We start from the raw sequence: 21,376 nt of genomic DNA on the forward strand, positions 1-21,376 counted from the left end.
GCCGGTAAATTAACGCAAGTGGTTTTAGTGCCCATCGGACACACCGGGATTGGATGAATTGTTTTTACATTCGGTGAGTTCGACCATTTTAGCTTCTAATGATGGCAAACTTTGGAGACCGCTAGCACTGCAGCCTTCCCCTTTTTCTGTGTGAAACCCGCATAATATGAGAAAAGCTAGCAAAGCAACGAACATCAATCACACAAGGATGTTGGGGGAAATTTTGTTCACTAGGAAAGGCTTCTCTCGTTGTTATGAGGCTGATTTTGCTCCGGGAATTAGCAGGATTATGCGCATACGGGACTTCAGTATATTAGCCACAAAGTTGGCTAATTCTGTTTTCAAAATGATAGAAGAATGGCCGAATCCAATCAAAAGTCGTTGTTCAGTCTTCATGTCAGGAGCTCTGGCTGTCTTTGAGTGCACACGAAGGTGTCTACAAATAAAGTGAATGATGATGATGATTATTAACAGTTGCTACTTGTGCAAGCAGCCAATGAACGAGGCATCGTCTCATTTTCTCCCATTGCCACATCCAATATGGCGTGAACGTCGACGTACGGTTCAGCGTCCACGGTGGCGTCTGCGCCGGGCTGTCGTCGGAAGCGCAGGCTCACGTCGGACACACCGGGAAATGATTTCCTCCTCTCAAAAACGGACTCAAACGTAAAGGTCACATTTCCCCGTGCCGGAGTGGGGACTCCGACCTGGACCCCGCTGGTTAAGAAAGCATGCTAACGTGCTAGCGAGGGGGAGGAGCCACGTACACTGACCTCGTCGAGAGCTTTCTTATAGCTCTGATGGATGGAGGAGAGCAGAAGAAGAGGAGCGACAGTGAGCAGGAAAATGTGGACAGCGTGTGCGCGCGCGCGCACGCGCATTCTCACCGCAGGCCGAGCGGGTCTGGACGCGTCCCTGCTGTCGTCTTTTGCCTCGTCAGACGCCATCGCGGAGCCTTCGGGCTTGGTGGCCGCGTTTGCTGAGCACGACAACGAACGACACTTGACGCACAATCTGATCCACGGTGGAACAGTCACGAAAAGAACCGTATGCTGCACCTCGCTCGCTGGACCCCGCCTGCGAGCTGGGGGTGCTGGAGCTGGACGAGCTTCCGCTGCTCATCCTCTTCATGGGCGTATCCATGGAAATGTCAGCCCGCCGCAGATCAGGGTTGCTATGACGACACAGACGCTCGTTCGTAAAAGAGAACAGTGTGTTGCGTGCACGTGCGTGCGTGTACCTGGCGCGTATGAGGTGAGCCCCGGCGCGCGGCCCCAGGCCCGGCCCGTTTCCCGGGGAGTTCTTCCTCACCAAGGCCGGGGAGATGGACGTGGTCCTCTGAGGAACCTGAAGGTCACACGTCGACAAGGTCACACGTGCGCCTCAATGCACAACTACAGTGAACCCGCGCCTAAGATGGAAAATTCTAACGATATTGCAAGTTTTGGGTTTGCAGATTGAGTTAAGTTTAGCGTATCCAGCAAAACACGGCCCAGGGGCCAAATACGGACTCGCTCCGTTCTTTAATCTAATAGTTCTTAATCCCATTGAGCATTTACATTATCAAGAATCCTTTAATCTTTAGTGCACTCAGATTGTTTCCCCCTAAAACGAGTTATTCTTTTATGTTCTAATCTTTTTTATTTTTTGTGAATAATAAAATAGAAAATGCATCAAGTAAACAATTTGACACGTAGTGCCAATGTATTTTTATTGAATTCAATACAGCGGCGCCTTGACTCACGAGCCGTCACTTGACCTCATTTTACAGAGCCCCGCCGCTAGATGGCGCCAGCGAAGTTCACAACATCCGGCCACTGTCAAGTCACATTGGTTTCCTTGCAGTGGAAGGTCAATTCCAGTTGGCGGCGCTAATGCTACATTAAACTGCTTTGCCAGCCATCAATGAAGAACAAGGAAGGACAATAGATTAGGGACAGTCGTGTTTTGTGTTGACATTTCCCGCGTTTCCATGTCGTGTGGCGATCAGATGTCATGAGCGCCACACAGTCCAATACTGTCGAGGGCAATGTTGCTTCAAGAAAAACTCTTTTTGAATTGCATTGGCATTCATTTGAACGGGGAACGATGACTTGACATCTGAGCGTGGTCACGGAACAAATGCAACTCGTATCTCAAGGCACCGCTGTGATGACTTCATTAAATGACTGATAAATCATAGAAATCAAACCCGCCGACAAATGGGTTCACTGTACACGAGACGACAGACACAAAGGAGGAGGAGGAGGGGGTGGGCATGCTGACACCTTGGGGGGCACGTCGTCGTCCTGCCGCAGCCACGAGCTGCGCTCCAGCTTGTCCAGAGGGGGCGCCAGACGTGCCAGAGGCAGGGGGGGAGGGGTGTCGGAGGTGGGGTCCGAGTTCTGCCGGGGCACGGGGGGGCGCGAGGGGGAGGGCGACGGGGCGCACGACGACGACGACGACGCCCCGTGCGGCTCGTACAGAGACTGAGAGCCCGACAGGCCCGGCGGACTCTTCACCTGCACCGGGTGTGCCATCTGCGCCCGCGCCGGCGGGGGGCGAGGGGAGGGCGAAGAGGAGGAGGGGGATGAAGGAGAAAAAGAGAGGTCGTCATGCACGACGCACTTTTGTCTTTTTTTTTCTTCTTTCACACTTCCGGACGGACAAATAAATTGCAGTTTATTTGTCAGGACACGTTTGGACCAGTGACTTGAATTTGTACGAACAAACGCACAATGAGAAAAAAATCCTTTCACGCAAAATCTCAATCGAACTTTGACCTCATTTGTACAAGTCGATGAGAGACACGAAGAGTTCGTGAACTTTTCCGTCCGAGCGCTTTGACGGCTCATTTGAAAATTGTTCCTCACTTTCATGTTCCTTTATTAAAGATCATGTTTACATATGTGACAACAAGAGGAAGCACATATGTTGTGATTTTTTTTCCCATGAGTTTTGTGAGTTTAACTTCCCAGAAAAAAAAAAAAAAAAGAAAAGCAAATCTTATTTTGAACGTCAAGTGAAAATTGGCTAAAATTGGAAATGGGATTTTTGTTCAAGCGAAACCAAAGGCAACATGTTTATGTTATATGTGCCCCCATTAGTCTAAACTCCATATTCTGATTCGACTTTACACCGATTTTATCGGCCTTATCGGTATCGGCCCATAATTAGCATTTTATGCCGATCGGCTTTTATGTCATAAATTCGCCGAGCCGATCAATGCCAATGACGTCATTGATCGGCTGCGCAAAAGACATTTACTCGGCGTCGCCGTCGTGCACGGTACATTTGAATCCAAAAGCTAGTTTATTTTTAGCCTTGTCGCGAAGACTTGTCAATATCTGACGGCCAATAAAGTTATTTAAAAAACAAAAAAAAACATGTCAGCAGTGTGGAACAGACAACAAGTCGGAGACAGGCAACACTTGATGCCCGGATCAGACGACAAGACAAATTTGCTCTTTTCACGATTGCACTCTGTCAGACGACTGCAATCAAATCTTGTATTCCGATACCACCGCATCCTGTTTTTTTACGATCATTGGGCTTTATCTCGTCCACTCAAATGCGACCGGATACACTCGTTACCGTGCCGACGACAACAACAGTGGCGTGCGTCGACTTTGTATTCTAAGGACAAAATGGGGGAAAACGTGTGCTGGTGGCCACCGGTGCTCAGGACAGCGGAGGGCGTTCGTTTAAGGCTCGCTTGACGTACGTTTCACGTACTTTGAATACGATACGGCTCGCAAGCGGGCAACAAAACGTTATGTAGCCTAGCAAGCTAGTGCTAGCGCTAACGGTTGTACGTAAACATGCCGCCGTTCTGTCGAATCCTGCTCTAAACTTTCGGTGTGGGTGAAGTCATTTAGTTAAAAATCAAGTCGTTTAATTCCAGGAAGTTAGCAGCCGTGATTTCTGTCACGTTGTCACGACCGATTAGAATCCACGATGTGACTCCAGCGGTGATTTCCGACCTTTCTGGAGCCAAGGAAGTTATTTTACATTTGAAAAATCTCACGGCACACCAACAAACAAAAAAGTGGATCCATTCATGACTGCGTTGACTTCCTGCCATCTAATCGAAGACCATTCATTGGTTCTGTCTGTCACTTTGTCTCACGGGCATAAATTGAGGAACAAAGATACATTATTTCTTGTAAATGTCATTTTTGGAGCAATGTACAGTAAATGAACACGTCACTACATCGTTTTTTTTTAAACTCGGTGATCGGCCCCAAAAATCCCGCTCGTGTAAAGCCTACTTTTGATTCATATTAATATTGGCGCCTCCTTTCAAGCATCTTGCTTTTTTTTTTTTTCAGGATCACATTCAAACGTTCCGCAAATCCCGTTCGATCGACGGCGGCTATCGAGGCGTAGAGGCAGCGATTGTGCGCGCACCCACCTGCGGCTCGACGGCGCGGTGCGTGGGCGGCGTCCGCGCCTGCTGGATGGCGCAGCTGCCGAAGGACTCGGATCGGGGGGGCAGCGACGGGTCCGAGATCCGGTTGGACGCTTTGTGCTGCAACGCAGGAGAAGTCTGGCGGTTGGCGGCAAAACGCTCGTCCACCTGAGGCGCACACACACACACACACACACGTGCGCAACTCAGTCACTCCCGACAAGCAGCGAGGCCCCTGACGGCCGTATGAACTTTGACCCTGGTGACCTTAGACGTGTCTTTTTCCAAAGCTGAACTTGAAGTTCGTTCACTAAAATGCGCGTACAAAAAGTCAACACGCTGAAATCCAGATCGACAGTCGCCTGCCAATCAAAATCTGCGCGTGTGAGAGCGTGCGGAAGTCGGTCGGCTTCTGTCTGCCGTCGCCCGACACGCGCCGCCGCCAGGGGGCCGGCGTGAGTGTCGGGGCAACTTCGGCGGCTTGAGACGTTTTCGTAGCGCATACAGAGCTGCGCTGCTCATGTACAAGTCTCACGCAAATAAAAACAAAAAACAAAGAACAACAACAAGCCTGCAGGAGAACAAGTGCTGGTTAGTTACAAGTAGTTAGTTGGTTGAGTTAGTTACAATTGGACCCCGTGAGCCTTTTTTTTTTGGCCGACGTGAATCAAAACAGCAGCTGTCAATCTTCCGTCTTGGAGCCGCGAAGTGAACCGACGGAACGCCGGGAGAATCTTTGCGCCGACGGTGACGACCGGCAGCCGCTGTCGCAAACGAGAGGACGACCGCTTCGACTTTGCGCTGATTTCAGGGTTAAAGGTTGCCTTGGTTTAGAACCAAACCCCAAAAATGAGGAATGCCGAAACAATGATGAAACGATCTCGTCTCAAACGTGCGAAATGTGCGCCCGTTTAATCGAAGAGAACGTGCGTCTTCTGTTGCGCTATCAATAGAATCAATTATTTGAGCAATTATACCGCGGATTATTTGAGCATTGACACGAAAAGGATTTTTTTTCACGATTGAACAAAATGTGCATGTGAGCTGGAGGTCCACACTGTAGTATGTGTGACTTTGAATGTGTGTGGACTTTTTTGTAATCAAATTACAATTCAATTCTCTTCGGCTGGAAGAAAATTGTTGCTGAATTGTTGTCTTTATTTCCTGAATGTATATTGCGTAACTGTGTTTATTTTAGTAAGCCACTCGCGTTTTAACACACTTGGCCAGGACAGACGATTCTGAATCTGAAATTGGATCGTTGGTTGGGAATCACTCGTTCGGAAGAAGCAGCTGAAAAAAAGGAAGAACGTGATGAAGAAATGACGACGACGACGACGACGACGACACTTTGCAAAAGTTTGGGAGAGCGAGAGGAAGCGAAGCCACCTGCTTAAGACGGAGAAGCGTTAGCGGGCTTGGAAAAAAGAAGCGGTTAGTAACGCCCGCCCGTGCTCCGACTGACCCGGCGGCTGGGACTCCGGCCTCGAGGGTCGCGCCCGGGCTCGGGGACGCAGGTGATCCGGTCGCGCGGCAGGCGGTCCCGGGAGGGGCTGACGTGGGCGGGGTAGGAGGGGGGGCGGCGCCGCCGGGGCTTGTAGCCAGGAAGTAGGAGCAGCGGGTCCAGGTGGGCGTCGCGCACGTGCCTAAAGGAGTGGTACTTCTTGGGGGGGATGCGAGGGGAGTTGCTCTGAGCTCGACGCATCACCTGCAGGGGGCGACGCCAGCGTTTACCGGACCACCAGAAACCTACGTACACACGCACGCAAATACAGCGTTCCCGCGCCGCTTCGCGTTTTGCGGCTTCAGTGCTTCGCGGGTTTTTTCCAAAATATACAAAAATACAAAAATGCCATATCGGCAGCCATATTGCGGAAAGTCGCGTTGTCTCATGTTGATGCTTTAAAGCCCTGAGTTGACTCCGAGGCTTTGTACACGGCCGTCCCGTACGCGCACTCACGCATTGGTTCCCGGCGCGACATCGACCAATGAGAGCACGAGTGGATTTATCCCGTGAGCCGATTGGCCGCGCGCCATCGCAGCCTCGCCCGGCCGGCATCCTACTTTGCGGTTTTTCACCTGTCGCGGGGGTTCTGGTCCCCGTTAACCGCAAAAAAACGAGGGAACACCGTACTCGCACATTCAGCGGAAACTCGGTTTACCAACAATTTGCTTTACGATGAAGAATATTTGAAAAGAAAAATGACTTCGGGTAGCGCATTATTTTTCAGTCTCGGCCGCCGCATCCCACAATGCAAAGCAAATGCCGACTCCAACCTGTTAAAGCGGAAGGTTATTCTCCCCCGGTCGTTTTGTCAATTGTTGAAAAGGCGGACAATCACGCAGACGGGACGGACACGGCGCACGTGTTGAAGCAGGACGGCGTGTCCTCCCGTTTAGAGATTTTCACCTCAAAACCGACGTTTGACAGCAGAAAAGGCGCAGAACCTGCGCGGAACCTCCGAAACTACGGAATAAAAGGGAACAGCAGCAAAATATGCGGTTACTCCCATTCACAGTATCATTACATTGGATTATTATTCAGTATGCCACATTTCCCCAAATTTGACATAGTGACGTCTCTTTACTCATTCAAACCATTCCAGCTCATTCGGGACATATGGGGAACTCTTACTATCCCAATCGGAAAGTTCGGACGTGTTCCCAATAAAATTCCCCAATTAAGAGACATTTTGAACATTTTGAACATTTTGAACATGCAACTCCTCCTTCCACATTTCTTGAGCAACTTTGGACGTTTTCCTGGCGTCAACGTTTTCCTTGTCAACATTTGGAAGCATCGCAGTTCAGCTTCAGAAGTTAAGTGATTTTGCGTGAAGCCCCGAGTGTGGCTTTCGGGCGCTCTCCTACCTCCTTGGCCCAGGCGGGCTTGTCGCTGGCGGCGCCGGGCGCCTGGTCCTTGTAGTGGTACAGCTGCTTCTTGTCCTGCGGGGGGCGCTGCTGCTGCTGCTGCTGCTGCGGGTCCTGCTGCTGCTGCTGCTGCTGCTGCAGAGACACCAGGTACGCTCGCTCCTGCTGCAGCTGCCTCTGCAGACGCTCCGCCTGCCGCTGCTCCTCGATCTGCTTCCGCTTGTACTCCTAAAGCACCAAAGAAGACGACGGCCCGTCGTCGGCTGAAGTTGCGTCGCACACTTGACAACATTTCAGACACACAAAAATGTCCTTTTTTTGAAATGAAGATTTTTTTTGCAATACGTCAAGTCTGAATTTACACTTGTGCGCCTTCTGTGTTTGTGCCACAACACGGCGGGTGGCAGCACTGCGCTCTACTGGAAGACACGCAAGCGAGACTTCAAGCAAGAAGAAGAGGCAGAACAGGTCCCAAACAAGTCAGAGTTTTTGTTCCCACAGACCAGAGAGAAGATTTGCCTGAGTATTGTAGCACTTGTGCCAAGGTTTACGCTTCTTTGCAATATGTATTCTTCATTTACTCATCGAAAGTAGCTGTTGTGTGTACTTGTACCAAATGTACGTGCGCTTTCGTTTTCTGAGCACCGTTTAGATTATTCGCATGCATTTATTTCCGTTGACATGTTACACATCACGCAACAGTTCTTCCAACTGTACTAAATGACCACAACAGCTTATTGTAAATATTCCTATCAAATATTTGTTTATGATTTAGCGGTGACCGACCGGTTAGCACATCTGCCTCGCAGTTCTGAGGACCGGGGTTCAAATCCCGCCCCCGCCCGTGTGGAGTTGGCGTGTCCTTCGCGCGCCTGCGTGGCTTTTCTCCGGGAACTCCGCTTTCCTCCCACATCCCAAAAACATGCGCGTTGACATCGCTTGATTGAAGACTCGAAATTGCCCGTAGGTGTGAACGTGAGTGCCGACGGTTGTTTGTTTATGTGTGCCCTGCGATTGGCTGGCGACCGGTTCAGGGCGTCCCCCCGCCTTTCGCCCCAAGATAGCCGTCCGGGAGAGGCGCCGGCACGCCCGCGACCCTCGTGAGGAGAAGCGCTGCACAAACGGGATGGATTTAGCATCAGCCGCGAAATTCCTATTGAGTGTGTAATGTGCGCATCTCTTCTGGCGCTGCCACATGGGGTCCACCCGCACGGGCGTGCCAATGCCCACACAAACGCCAACGCTGAACACACGATGCAATAGAAAAGGCCCCGCAGCTCTGCCGACCCGTGCGGCCCGACGTCTCGCACGTGCCAGAATTCGCCGCTGACCGCAAGCGACAAACAAACTTTCTTGCTTGTTTTTGCGTCGTACGGAATTTTTTGGACTGTACGTGTTTGATGTATTTTGCGTCCAATTTGCCGTTGCGTCATCGTCGGATGTAACGCTCCCTGTTGCAGCTGCGGTTGTTTTTTAAAGTGCTAAATAAATCAAATGGAGTTGAGCTTATTTGGAGAATGACGCGGTCTTCTTTTCGTCACCCCAAACGTCTTGAAAACAAGAGAAACGAAGGAATACTTGAAAAAGGGGCTTTTAACAAGTTGAAGTGCATTTCATTAAAATCCATTTTTCAAAAAGAATATATTTTCTACGCGCGCTCCACGTCGCTGACTTTGCCCGATCGCGGCCACGACGTTACTGTACCAGCAGCAAGGCCTGTTCCTGGAGGAGCTGCTGCTGCAGGATCTCCAGCTGCCGCTGTTCCTCCTCCAGCTGCCTACGGATGAACTCCTGACGCAGGCGCCGAGACAGACGGCGGCGGGAGCCCGTCGCAGGAGGAGGGGGAAAGGAAGAGGAGGAGGAAGAGGAGGAAGAGGGCAAAGGGGTTAGAAAGCCAAAAGCTGAAGCGCGCGTCGTCGGCTCTTCAAAGGCCGGAAGACGGCAGAAAACGTCCAGGGAACAGAAAAGTGGCGCCGCCCCCTTTCATGGCAACTTGGGAACTATTGTGCTTCGAATCGATTTGAATGTCTTTCGACTTGTTTGTACTTTTGTAACGTTCTTGGTGGCGCAGGTGCGAATATCGGCGCTGCGAGCGGGCGCAGTACGGGCGGCGTCCGTGCCGTACCTGCTCCCTCTCGGCGTGGCGCCTCTCCTCGTCGCGGCGAATCTGCTCCATCTCCTCGAACCTCCTCCTCTGCTCGCGCTCCTGCTGCTTGCGCATCTCGCGCTCGTGACGTTGTTGCTGCGGGCGGCAAAACGCAAGCGGCAAGGTGAGAGAAATTTGGAGGCAGCCTCATTTCGGGCCCGTTTGGATTATTTGGGGATTTCTAACGGCGATTGCGCAATGGCACAGAAGAAGAAGAAGAGCGGGAAATGGCCAACATTTTCCCGACGGGTTCCCTTCTCCACTGCAATTGAAGGACAGCGTCATTGTTGTGTATTTTTAAAACATGCAAAGTGAGAACTACTCTCACTTCGAAATGTGTTTCAACTCAGTTGTGACTTGAAACGATGAATTGCTCCCAAGAGGTTTAGAAAGGCCTTCCAAAGAGAAATCATTTTTCTTTTGTATGGTATTTTCTTTCTTTTTGTTGTTGTTTTTGTCTTTTTCACATCGAAAAATAAGCCTGTGCTTATTTTCGGGCAATAATTGATCCACTTTTGTATGTTCACGCAAGTGCTTCGGTTGTGTTTTATTGTAAGAATGAGCGAAAATCAACCATCCATTCCAAATTTTCAAGGAGGTGAATATTATTGGATGGATGTCGAGCGAGTGCATTTAATTCGTTAGATGACGGCTCACTTTTTTTTTTTGAATCATCTTCCCAGATTTTGTCGGGAACATCCATTTTTGAACCTAGCGCTCATCCCGTTTGGCTCACGGCTGATTTTGGGCGAGAGGCCGGGTACGCCCCGGACCGGTCGCCGGGCAACGGCGGGGCGCATATCGACACGTCCGATGGCACATTGGGACGATTTCCAATCTTCAATGGCGCAAAACATGCTAACGCTCGTCGTCGTCTGGAAACGGCGGCGGAACGACTCTGAAAGCGGGAGAAAGTCGTGCAACGATTTCATTGACTTTCACATAAAATGTGTTCAAAAGTGGAGCTGAGCGGAAGCTTTTCAAAATCTCGGAGAAACTACGAGGTGGCGCTTGGAGGTCGTTTGGGGGAAAACGGGAGCAGAATGGCACACGACCGGAGAGAGCCAATCGCAAGCGTCGGCTTCACAAGGAGAAAGCGAGATGAAAAGGGGCGGCGACCTCCTCCAGGCGTCGCCTCTGCTCCTTCTGCTCCTCGATGCGCTTCTGCCTCTCGGCCAGCAGTTGGCGCTTGTGCTCCTCGTTCTGCTGCTGCTCCAGCTGCTGGCGGCGAATCAGCTCCGAGCGCTCCTTATTGGCCAGCTGCAGGCGCAGGAAGTCCCGCCTCAGAGTCGACTCGCCGGGAATGTTGATGATGGAGCTGCGGGAAGAGGAAGAGGAGGAGTCGAAGGCGTCGAAGGAGGCGGGCGGGCGCCGCTCGTACCTGGGCTCGCCGATGTCCCGCTCTTCATCCTCTTCCTCGCTGCCGCTGTACTCGTACTCCGTCTCGTCTGCGGTCGTGGGAAAAATGTCACGTGTCACACGTATGACTTCTTTCAAGGTCACACGACCGATGAACGTTTGGCGTTTGCGTTAGATTACGATGAATAGCCGCTACATCGCGGTTTGGTGCCGCACGCCCGCCTTCTTCGCTGTTTTGATGGGTTTTGAAAGGAGACAGGCACAAACAAACAAAAAAATGTCAAATAAAAATCGGCTAACTCAGCTAAGTCGGTCGACGCAAACATTTCTGCCAAGGATTTGAACCCACTCGATGTGTAATGTCCGCTTAACGTGACGTCACGTATGAGTGAGCTGAACGGGGATTAGCGTCGGCAATGGTCCTCGTTAGCACGCTAATGCTAACGTGAATGCTTTCTCAAATTCTTTCCAGTTTATACCGTACACTCAGGAGCAACATGAGCGGTTTAAGGGCTTCTACAGTCCAGCCCTCACAAATGGCAAGAAATCAAATGCACTACTAAATCAATACAAAAGAATGATATTGATATATATGTATCTATTTTTGTCGAGAAATATCTAAAGGATAATGGATTGTAAAAAGATTGGATCGCGACAGCCGGAGTCCAAATTGAGAGCGGCGCGGCTGTCGCGCGGTACCACGCCGCGCGGCTACATGGCGGGCGGCGCTCAGGCCTCCCGGAAGACATGCGCGTCGGAGGCTGGATCGAGGTTTAAAATGACACCGACATTGATGCTCATTTCTATTCGCCCATCTATGGCGTTTCGCATTCCAGCATATGTAGTTTTGTTGTTGGCGCTGCTGTTGGGATATAAAGATGAACTTCCATTTTCCCATGTCCTAAATCACGTGCTTCAATACATTCGGAACGGGAATGTGGCTTTTATCGGCGACCGTGCCTTGAACGCCTCGAGTCGTGACTTTTTGTGCCCCGCCCGCGTGTAGTCTCTCTCTACGTATATTGTGGATTTTCCTCCTCGCTCACTGGAAACGTGCGCAGACTTTTCCCGCCTTCCCCTTACTTCTCGAATGAAGCCAACGAAGTGAAATAAGTCCCCCGTGATGACAGACATCTGCATTTGCATTGTTTCAGGAGTTGAAAGAAGGTTTTTTTGGGGGGGGGGGGGGAACTCACCCCTCTCCCCGCGCCTCTTCTTGGTGCGGTCGATGTGGTCCTTGAGCTGGATGCGCACCTGCCGCTCGTTGGCGAGCTCGCGGATGAAGGGATGCTTGAGCAGCTGCTCCGTGCTCGGCCGCTGGCCGTGACTCTTCGCCAGGCAGCTCTCGATGAACGACTGGAACTTCTTGGACCTTCGCCGCAACGACGAGGACGACGACGACAATGAAGCCTCCCGAGCGCCTCGGCCGGAAGCCGTCGTCGACCGCACGTGAGTGTTTCCCAACGAGGCGCGAAGTCATAGCCGCACGAAGATGTCGGAAAAAGTACATACGGTAGATTGGAATAATGGTGATTTCTTGCGCCGCGGCTAGGAGATTCGACTCGCAGATTCACCTGTTCGCTGATTTTTCTTTTTGATCACCTCGCATGAAATGTGTTTACTTGTAGTAGTCGTCAACGCGGTTGGGAAACACTGACCCAAGTTGTTCTCCCGTGCGCGCTGCGTCACGTGACTCACCACTTCTTGGACTTGAGTCGGGGGGCGGGATTTCTGGGGATGAGGAAGAGCGCTCTCATGGGATGCATGTCGCACAGCGCTGAGGACGACGCCAGAGAAAGGACGAGAAAAGGAGAAAAAGCAGAATCGAAAAAAAAAAAAGAGGGGAAATGGACGGGAAGAACAAAGAAGAAGAATTAAAGGACGTTGACGGGAGCGCTCGGTGCTGAACTTTGTTGAAGTTGGCAACTTACGCGGCGCTCCCTCGGCCATCTCGATGGCCGTGATGCCCAGCGACCACAGATCGCTCTGCACAGAAAAAACAAACAACTTCACTTCCTGCTCACGTGCTAGCGTAGCGCGCTAGCTGCTCCGTGTGTACGTGTTAAGTCGTAAAAACATCGCCATCTGTCCTCGCACACGAACACACTTTCGCCTCTCACTTGGCTTGTTCCGGACCGTTCCGCAGGGAGACAAGCAAACAACACGTCGCCGCCTCAAAAAAACACTTTCAAGGTCGTCTTGAGTTTGCTCGTATGAAAGCGCATCAGCTCCACAGCGAGCACACGCCAAAGCGTTTCTTCCAAGTTTATTTAGGAGGGAAAAAAAACTAAACATTTTTGGGGCCTAAAAACATTTTTTTTTTCTTTTGAAAAAGTCACAGTAGTATTTTTTGATAATAATAAAGCACATTTAAAAAAAAAAAAAATCTGAAATTTTTTTTTTGGAACAAAATTTTGGGAAGAATAAAGTCATTTGTTGAAGAATGTAGCATTTTTCGAAGACTAAAGTATATTCGAAACATTCTGGAAAAAAAAAATCTCATTCTTTTTAGAAGAAAGTTTTTTTTGTTGAACATAGTATTGTTTATAAAAGGATATATTAAAAAAAAAAAGACAATTCAGAAAAAAAGAACAAAACTGTTGTTTTAGAGGAGTAATTTGTTTTGGAGGATAATAAAGTCATTTGTTGGCCAACACAGGATTGCTTGTTTTATATTTTAAGTTACAAAAAACATTTTTTTGGAATAATCTCAAATTGAGTGTTTTCGGGGATGGGGGGAGAAATCAAATTTGCGTTTTTTGTAATTGTATCAAACTGTACAGAAGGCTTTGGCTTCACGACGGTTCGAATTAGTTTGCCGAGCGGCGGAAGAATACGTGGTCACGCGGCATTAGCTTGCACGCACACTTAGCATTCGCCCGATTAGCATCATACTTCCTGTTTTTCATTGGACTGTTTCGTATTCACGGCCTAAAAGTGTTTTTGGCATAACTACTTTCGCGACCGTAAGTTAGTGGTGGACTACGGCGCGTTTCTGACTTACAGTTGGCACAAATTTACGTTACGTCAGCGCCAAATGAATGCAGCTCCGTCTTGATTTTCACGACGAGTGTTTAGCGTTGGCGCGACTAGCGTCGGGCGGCGCACCTTGAAGTCGTACGTGGCGTCCGGGTTCTCGTCGCAGGCGATCACCTCCGGCGCCATCCAGTATGGCGTCCCGATGAAGGTGTTCCGGCGGCCCACCGTGCGGTCCAGCTGGGCGCTCACACCAAAGTCCACTATACACACACACACACACACAGACACGTTAATCCCGATCTCGAAGCCCGACCGTCCGGCCTGACGCGTCATTATATTTTTTTCTTTTCTTTTTCTTTTTTTCCAGTAACGTGATGGGCCTGGTGGGAGGGTTAAACAGTAAAACCCGTTTAAGGGTTGGTTACCAGGGCAACAGGGTTTGCATTTCACGAGGGCCGACTGCACGTCGAACGAGAGCCAATAGGAAAACGTCGACGCGCCCTCAACCGGATGTTGCGTCATAAAAGCAGGCAAACAATTTCACTCGTTATTGTGTCCTATTTATCCTACTTGTATAAAAACAGATAGGATAGACATATTTCGATGGTAATATTTTCACTTTCCTTATTTCACCGTTGCACTTTTCAAGGTGCGTCGGCGGCGGCGCCCGCGCGCCCTCGACCGACCGGCCGCCATTGAATACTTTGATGAGGCGATGAAACGTTAAAATGGTTTCACAGTCATAACCGTCGCAACAAAAATGAGTGAAAAACCGCCGCTACGTACGCTACGATGCGTCGTTCGCATGCGTTGCCGCGCCGTGCGGGCCTGACTCGTTTGTGCCTCCGACATTTGCGTTTTTTTCAACGAGTTGATACGTTGAAGTGTGTTCAGAGGGGTTGAAAGCGCGCGGGAGGGCTCAAACGACGTGCAAAAATCTTTCCATACACCTTTTCGCCGATTACGCCGCACACGGAGGCGAGGCCGACTGCGCTCACCTAGCTTGACTTCGGCGTTCTCCGTCAGAAGCACGTTTTGACCTTTGATGTCGCGGTGGATGACCTTGTGCTGGTGGAGGTGAGTGAGACCCTGCGGGAGGACAGCGGCGCCGTTTCACGGGCGGATTCGACTTCTCGTCGCGTTGCTCACGCGCTGCTCACCCTGAGGATCTCCCGGCACACGTAAGCGATCCACTCCTCCTTCAGAGAGTTGCCTTTGGTGTTCTTGATGAGATCCGTCACCGAGCCGGCGCCGCAGAACTCCATCACCAGCTGTGACAAGAAATGTATGTATAGTATTTTCATATTCACTGTCAACCAAAACAACGTTTTTCAATGATTTCTCTGGAAGTTGAATGAAGTATGTATGAAACGAAGTATGTTTTTGTTATCAGGAGAAATCAAACAAATCCCAGAAGGGGGAAAAAAAGTGCAAAGAGCTTCTCTCGCCAAATGAACTTCAAAAGGAAAAAACCTTCCGACCAAACACGAAGTGACCAAGCCCCACATACGACCTCACCGCTACGTTTTACTTCTTTTACTAGATCTTATTTTAGTTTATTTATTTTTGTACTCTATCTTACCTCTGCTTTTAATGTGCGCGATGAGGTTTGATGTATGACAATCATTTTATTTCAGTGCCGTCTGTCTCCTGTGCTGGTGAGACAAAGACAATTTTCTATCTTGGTGACCAATAAACAATTATTCTTTTCTATTTTATTCTATACATTTTTTTTTATTTTTTAAAAAGCCTGAATTTGAATGTCATTGTCTAAGACAATGAAAACGGGCTTTTTGTGGCAAGCAACGCGGGCTGCGATGTTCACGTGGCGACGGAACCGGGAAGCCGCGCGCCGCTGTCTTTTGTTTTTGCGTACGGCGCGCGCGTGTTCCACGTACGCACCCACAGCTGGTCGTCCACGCCCGGAGGATTCTTCTTGATGAAGGCGCCGTAGTAGGTGGCGATGTTCCGGTGGTGGCTGTACTTCTTCAGCATGTTGATCTCCGCTTTAATCTCCTCCTCCTCATCCTAATTTTGTCAATAGTGCGCATTATACATAGGTACAGGGGAAAATGAAAAAGCTTCCACATTTTATAAATGTATGCCGCCATCTGGAGGTTATGAAAAAGATTCCATTCCAATGTAGCAGGGGTACGTATGACTGCATATACTGTATGTACAGTTGTCCTCGTAAGTTTACATAACCTGGCAGAATTTGTGAAATATTATTATTAATATATATATATATATTTTTTTTTTTTTATTTTTTTTTTTAAATATGACTGAACAACAACCGTCATTCATTTGTTCATGGTTTTGTTTTGTTTAATGATAATGTTTTTCTGAAATGCTTCATTTGAATCCCATTAAAATCAAATGAAATGTGTTTTCTTGAAAGAATTGTACCCATCTTACAAATTCTGCCTGGGTCATTAAACATATGAGCACAAGTGTGTGTTTTCTCATTTACTAAATAAAGGTAAGGCTGTGAATTTCAAATTAAGAGCAAGTAAATACAAAAGTATCACATGTTCAAATAAAGTGCTTAACTTCAGAATAATTCTTTGAAAAAATACTTCATGTTTTGATCATATGGGTAGAAGCAAAAGCATGTATTGTAAAAATGCCTTATACATAGGTAGAAGGCTTTTCCAGAATTATGGGGTCAACTTTGGGGGTGCGCATTATACACGAGAAATTACAGTAGTGGTGCATTTCATCGCAGTGCCAATTTGTGCCACAACATGCTGGGCAGCACTGAGCTCTCCTGGAAGACATGCAGCGTAATAAACAGCAAGAAGAAGAGACAGAGAAGGTCTCCTACTCGAATTATTCCTTTTCCCCACAGAGCAGAGAGAATATACGCCTGTGACTATTGTTGTGTGCTCTGTTTGTAAGTTAGTGTGTCCTCAAGTAGCAGTTGTTTGGAGGTTGAATTGCTAATTTGGGTTAGCCCCTCTGTGGTGCAAACTTCAACTGTGAGTGACACGCAAACCGACTTTGGAAAAGTTTCCTTTCCTCAAAGTGATCTTCTATGATCATCTTCCATTTGTTGCCAGTGAGAGCGTGAGAACAGGTTCTAAGGGAAACTTCCAAAGCATATATTGCGCAAGTTGCAGGAGTAAAACTTCAGAAAAGAGAGGCCACATTGTCATCTATCGCCAATGCGGCTGGAACTTGTGAGAAGTGTGTGCGTGCGTGCGTGCGTGCGTGCGTTACGTACTCCCGTGACATCCATGACCTTGATCGCCGCCAGCTGGCCAGTCTTGACATGACGACCCTGGTTCACGGAGACAAGTTTGAATCATAGCAAAAGTCAAACTCCTGCGCACACACACACACACACACACGCAAATTTTCAAATTTGTCCTTGCCCGCTTTGCGGATATCGGAAGGGCAATTGTAGTCGTGGATATTCCGACTCTGGTTTCGACCGGCTACGTGGATGTGACGGGTTCCTCGGAACTATTCAAAATGCCGTGATTGACATCGACGTTAATTCCGGATCATCGAATTGATCTTTGCAACGCTGAATCCGCTCGCCATGTTTCCCAAAATGTATTCAGCCGAGGCATCTTTCGGATCTCGGAAAAAAAGTCGCAAAAAGTCGACATCCTGCAATAGTGACGATCTGGTCAGCACGTATTTCTTAAGCGTGACATTTGTGCGCTTCCAGCGGAAGAACATTTCATCGTTCTGCTGGCCACTATACAGCGCTGGCATCGATGGGCGAACGGGGAAATCGGGGGCTCCGCAGAGGTCGGGAATCACCGGCCCAGTTCTACCATCGCGCGTGTGAGCGCTGAAGCTGGATGGAGAACAAAACGAAACCCGGTGACACGCGGCAGCGGCGGCGGCGGAGCCGCTCGACCCGCCGCCGCCGCCGCCGCCGGGCAATAAAAGTCAAGCGAGAGGAAGAGATCGCGTCTCAGTTTTCTTATCTCGCTTCCTGCAACAAAGACGGCCGCCGCACCGGCGCTCCCGATAGCCGCTGCGCACACGCGCAGCCCCGCAGGGGGGGAGGAGGCGGCCGTCTTGGGCCGCCGCAACGACGTGTTGGGGCCGGCCTCGCATTCCTCACGCCGTTGCCGTGGAAGCGACTTCAGTCCCTTCGAGGGCTCGTGGAAATAAGCGTCGACATTCTCACAAGAAGGAACAAGAAGCATTCGGCCAAAGCAACTCGCTGCCTCGGACGAGACTTCTTCTTCTTCTTCTTCTTCTTCTTCTTCTCCTCGTGTGCATATTTGGGATCTCTACTAGAGTACAAATGAAAACATTTCTGGATTTAAAAAAAGAATTATTATTTCACACACCGCGGCGGCACCGTGGACGACCGGTTAGCACATCCGCCTCACTGTTGTGCGGTCGCGGGTTCAAATCCGGCCTCGCCTGTGTGGAGTTTGCGTGTTCTCCCCGTGCCCGCGTGGCTTTTCTCCGGGCGCTGCGCTTTCCTCCCACATCCCAAAACACGCGTGCTCGCCTCACCGAAAGCTCTCACTTGCCCGTAAGTGGGAACCTGAGTGCCAACGGTTGTTTGTTTATGTGTGCCCTGCGATTGGCTGGCGACCGCTTCGAGGCGTACCCCGCCCGCCTCTCGTCCGAAGACAGCCGGGTTAGGCGCCAGCATCAACATCAAGTCTCCTCACGAAAGCGCTCGCCGTTTTCTCTTATCCGAGAAGGATGTTCTGGAAAAGTGTTTGACGCGTCAAATAATTGCTCGGAGATGGGCGCTGTAGCGCCGCCGTTCGGTCTCGTGTTGGCGTTGCCCCTGAAAAGGTTCTGAGCGAGGTTCTCGGTCGCCGCTCGGTTCTCCAAGAGCTTCTGGGACGAGAAGTTGATTGGACATCGGGTGCTTCTGAGTCACATTCTCCTGACTTAACCGAAGCAGGAACTATTAAGCCAACCACAAGCGTCGGCGACAGTCTCGAGCGAGTCACATCGTGTCTGCGAGAATTACGCAAGAACGGACAGAAATCGCGTCGACATTCTCCGTCACAAACGCTCGCAACGATGCCAGGTTTCCACGGTAACGTGCGCGCCTCGCTTGGCGGGCGACTTCCGAACATTTTCCAGCTCCAGACGAGTTGCTAGTGGTTAGCGCCCGCGTGTTAGCGACTTCCAACCGCGTTTATCGGCGCCGACGGAAGCTTCGCTTCTGTCGAGTTGCGCGTCTGTGTTGCGTTTCAGTAGCTTCGATGTCATCCGCATGCGTCGACCCGATGAGAAATTCAGCTTGAAACCCAAAATCGGAACACGTGAGCCACACTCGGGAACGCGCCGGAATCGGAAACCATCAGGCGCGCAAAATCCGAAGGCTGAGCGCGCAGCGACGGGCCTTACCTTGTAAACTTGGCCGTAGGTGCCGTTGCCGACCAGTTCGACCAGTTCAAAGATGCCCGCCGGGTCCTGGGAGAGACACGCGCAACCAGTTAGTCAGCGGGAAATACAAAGTACAGCGCCACCTAGTGTGCGAGCGTTCGTCCGGCTACGAGCTGTCACTTGCTCTTGTTTTGCTTTGCCGGGAAAATTTGGAGACAAACGCCGCCGCTGTGCCGGAGATTCGGAAAACCCTTCGGGCCTAAATTAGAGGCACGCCCCGCCCCCACGTTTGCAAAGCCAAAGTCGTTCAGGTGGGCCGGGTCTCATTGTCAGTCGTTCCGGGCCAAACGAGCGCATCTCCGCGTCACGCGAGGGAGTGCGGCGGCGGCGACCCCGACGACCTCTCGCGCTTTCCGACTCCCCCGACCGCAATTTTGTCACCGCGCGAGCTAACCCGAGCTAAGACGCACACGCGTGGAACGAGGGGAGCGAGGAAGGTGACCAAAATGAGGACGCCAATGTGTGCGCGTCATCGCGGTCCTGTGTGACGTCATTTCTGCTCACTGATGAAGACGCTTGAGGCCTCCAAATGCGACTCGTGCGCGCGCGCGTCGCACCCTCCGTCACGTCCAGACTCGTTTGTGCGCGCGCGAGAAGGTGCGAGTTGGCGCGTGAATTCTCTCACCGGGCACAAGCACGCGCTTGCTCGCCCACACATTCCTCAGCTGTGGCGTACGGGAGTGCGCGTGCGTGCGTGCGTGCGCGCGCGTGCCCGCCCGCCGAGCGAGCGCGTCCACGCTCCCGCAACATCGCGAAATGGCGGCACAGGCTGGTGCGTGCACGCGCGCGTTGGGATTTACGCCGAGCGCGTGCACCCGTCCCCCGCACACATGTGCACTCGCCCAGGTACGAGGACGCGCGCGGCCTCGATTCTCAAAAAAACACATTTTCGCACGCGCACGACATATGCAGCACGCGCATCACCGGTAGCATGAGAGGGGGGGGGTGGGGGGGGCAGAACCAGCAGGTGGTGAAGGATGACGAGGATATTGGGGGGGGGGAGGGGGTTCTGTCAGGACAGGACGGGACAGGTAGGTGCCGGCCGTGCGCGCGCGCGCGTGTGCACGCTTACCCTGAGAGCAGACAGGTCGATCTCGTCCAGACTCCTCGCGGGGGAGTCGCTCGCCATGGCGGCGGATGCTCAAGATGGAAGGCAGCGTCCTCCTCCTCTTCCTCTTCCTCTTCCTCTTCTTCCTCCGTCAGGAGGACGACGACGACGACGACGACGACGCGACGTACGACGTGCACGCAAGCTTCCTTCAGGTGCTGCTACATGCCTCCAGCTGCGCGGACGCGCGCACGAGAGTGCACGGCGGCGGCGAGCGAGCGAGCGCGCGCGCGCTTCCCGGGCGTGGCCAACAAGTCACGCGGACACGCCCACCGTGACGCGCACGCCGGCGTCCTCCAGCCCGCCGGTGCACAATGGAAGCTTGCGCTCGTTTTTGCCGCTTTTAACTTTGTATTCTATAAAATGGCGAGTTGTCATTGATTGACTTTGGATTATTTTGAGTGTTTCGGTTGTTTGTTCGTGACGAGGTCAGGTGCGAGATTCGAAAAGGTCACCGTACACCGTTGTGGGGGGACACTCAACAAAGATGCCGTTTAGAAAACGGTGAAAAACGATATCAATCAAACAACGGAACTCAATAATAAACAAATACATTGAGACAAATGTTCAGTTAGGACAGCAGAACAAGCATCCGCAGAGCCAAAACATTTGAAATCAATTGATGACTGAGGAAGGACAGTTTGTTTGAAAAGTTTGGGGAACAAACAGTGATCTTTTGCAACCCTCGTTTGGCTCTGGCGCCACCCAGTGGCCGGAGCGTTTCTGAGGCCCCCACGACGAATTCCGAAGGTCGTTCGCGCGTGCAGTTGTCGTCGCTCCAAGCTGAGAAGAAAGCGGACGGAATCCTGCTGCTCTCGGCTCGGGCCGCCTTCCTTTTTCTCCCCCTGTGAACGCGAGCAGTTTCTTCCCTTTTTCTTGTCACTTTGGTGGAAAACCGCTTTTACGGTGTTCTTTGGCATGACGAACACGGAATGAACGGCCTTCTGTTCCCATTTTGAAGCGACGTTTGTCCTTTCGTTTTATTAGCTGTCGTGATGTTTTGTGACGTGAAGAAAACCAAAAAGAAAACTTCCGCCTACCCTACTTTTTGCGGGTTCATTCTTTCCCTAATATTCCCCCGCTTACGTACATAAACGGGGTTAACCGGGCCCCGCTTCTCGGAACGCGCGAAGACGTACGACGG

At 50.9% G+C, this 21,376-nt stretch overlaps 1 protein-coding gene across 17 annotated transcripts in view; it reads right to left on the reverse strand.

Annotated features, from left to right (window-relative positions):
- The window catches only part of LOC133470470 (traf2 and NCK-interacting protein kinase-like), a 30,967-nt gene extending 9,639 nt beyond the window's left edge, over window positions 1–21,328 (reverse strand). Inside the window, exons 1-22 of one of the 17 annotated variants that reach the window (XM_061758880.1) lie at window positions 20,197–20,488; window positions 19,086–19,151; window positions 16,969–17,025; window positions 15,648–15,773; window positions 14,906–15,016; window positions 14,744–14,834; window positions 13,875–14,005; window positions 12,698–12,752; window positions 12,465–12,543; window positions 11,963–12,138; window positions 10,789–10,855; window positions 10,527–10,725; window positions 9,387–9,503; window positions 8,966–9,052; window positions 7,262–7,489; window positions 5,856–6,098; window positions 4,394–4,558; window positions 2,268–2,519; window positions 1,241–1,347; window positions 1,059–1,174; window positions 888–979; window positions 774–797 (exon numbers count right to left, since the gene is read on the reverse strand). In XM_061758880.1, coding sequence (XP_061614864.1) covers window positions 774–797; window positions 888–979; window positions 1,059–1,174; window positions 1,241–1,347; window positions 2,268–2,519; window positions 4,394–4,558; window positions 5,856–6,098; window positions 7,262–7,489; window positions 8,966–9,052; window positions 9,387–9,503; window positions 10,527–10,725; window positions 10,789–10,855; window positions 11,963–12,138; window positions 12,465–12,543; window positions 12,698–12,752; window positions 13,875–14,005; window positions 14,744–14,834; window positions 14,906–15,016; window positions 15,648–15,773; window positions 16,969–17,025; window positions 19,086–19,151; window positions 20,197–20,253 — 2,646 coding nt within the window. In that variant the 5' untranslated portion in view covers window positions 20,254–20,488. The other 16 variants (XM_061758878.1, XM_061758886.1, XM_061758882.1 and 13 more) reach the window with 16 other exon arrangements.
- Window positions 21,329–21,376: the final 48 nt, after the last annotated feature.

This window comes from Phyllopteryx taeniolatus, chromosome 20 (genome assembly GCF_024500385.1).
Source record: "Phyllopteryx taeniolatus isolate TA_2022b chromosome 20, UOR_Ptae_1.2, whole genome shotgun sequence".
NCBI lineage: Eukaryota > Metazoa > Chordata > Actinopteri > Syngnathiformes > Syngnathidae > Phyllopteryx > Phyllopteryx taeniolatus.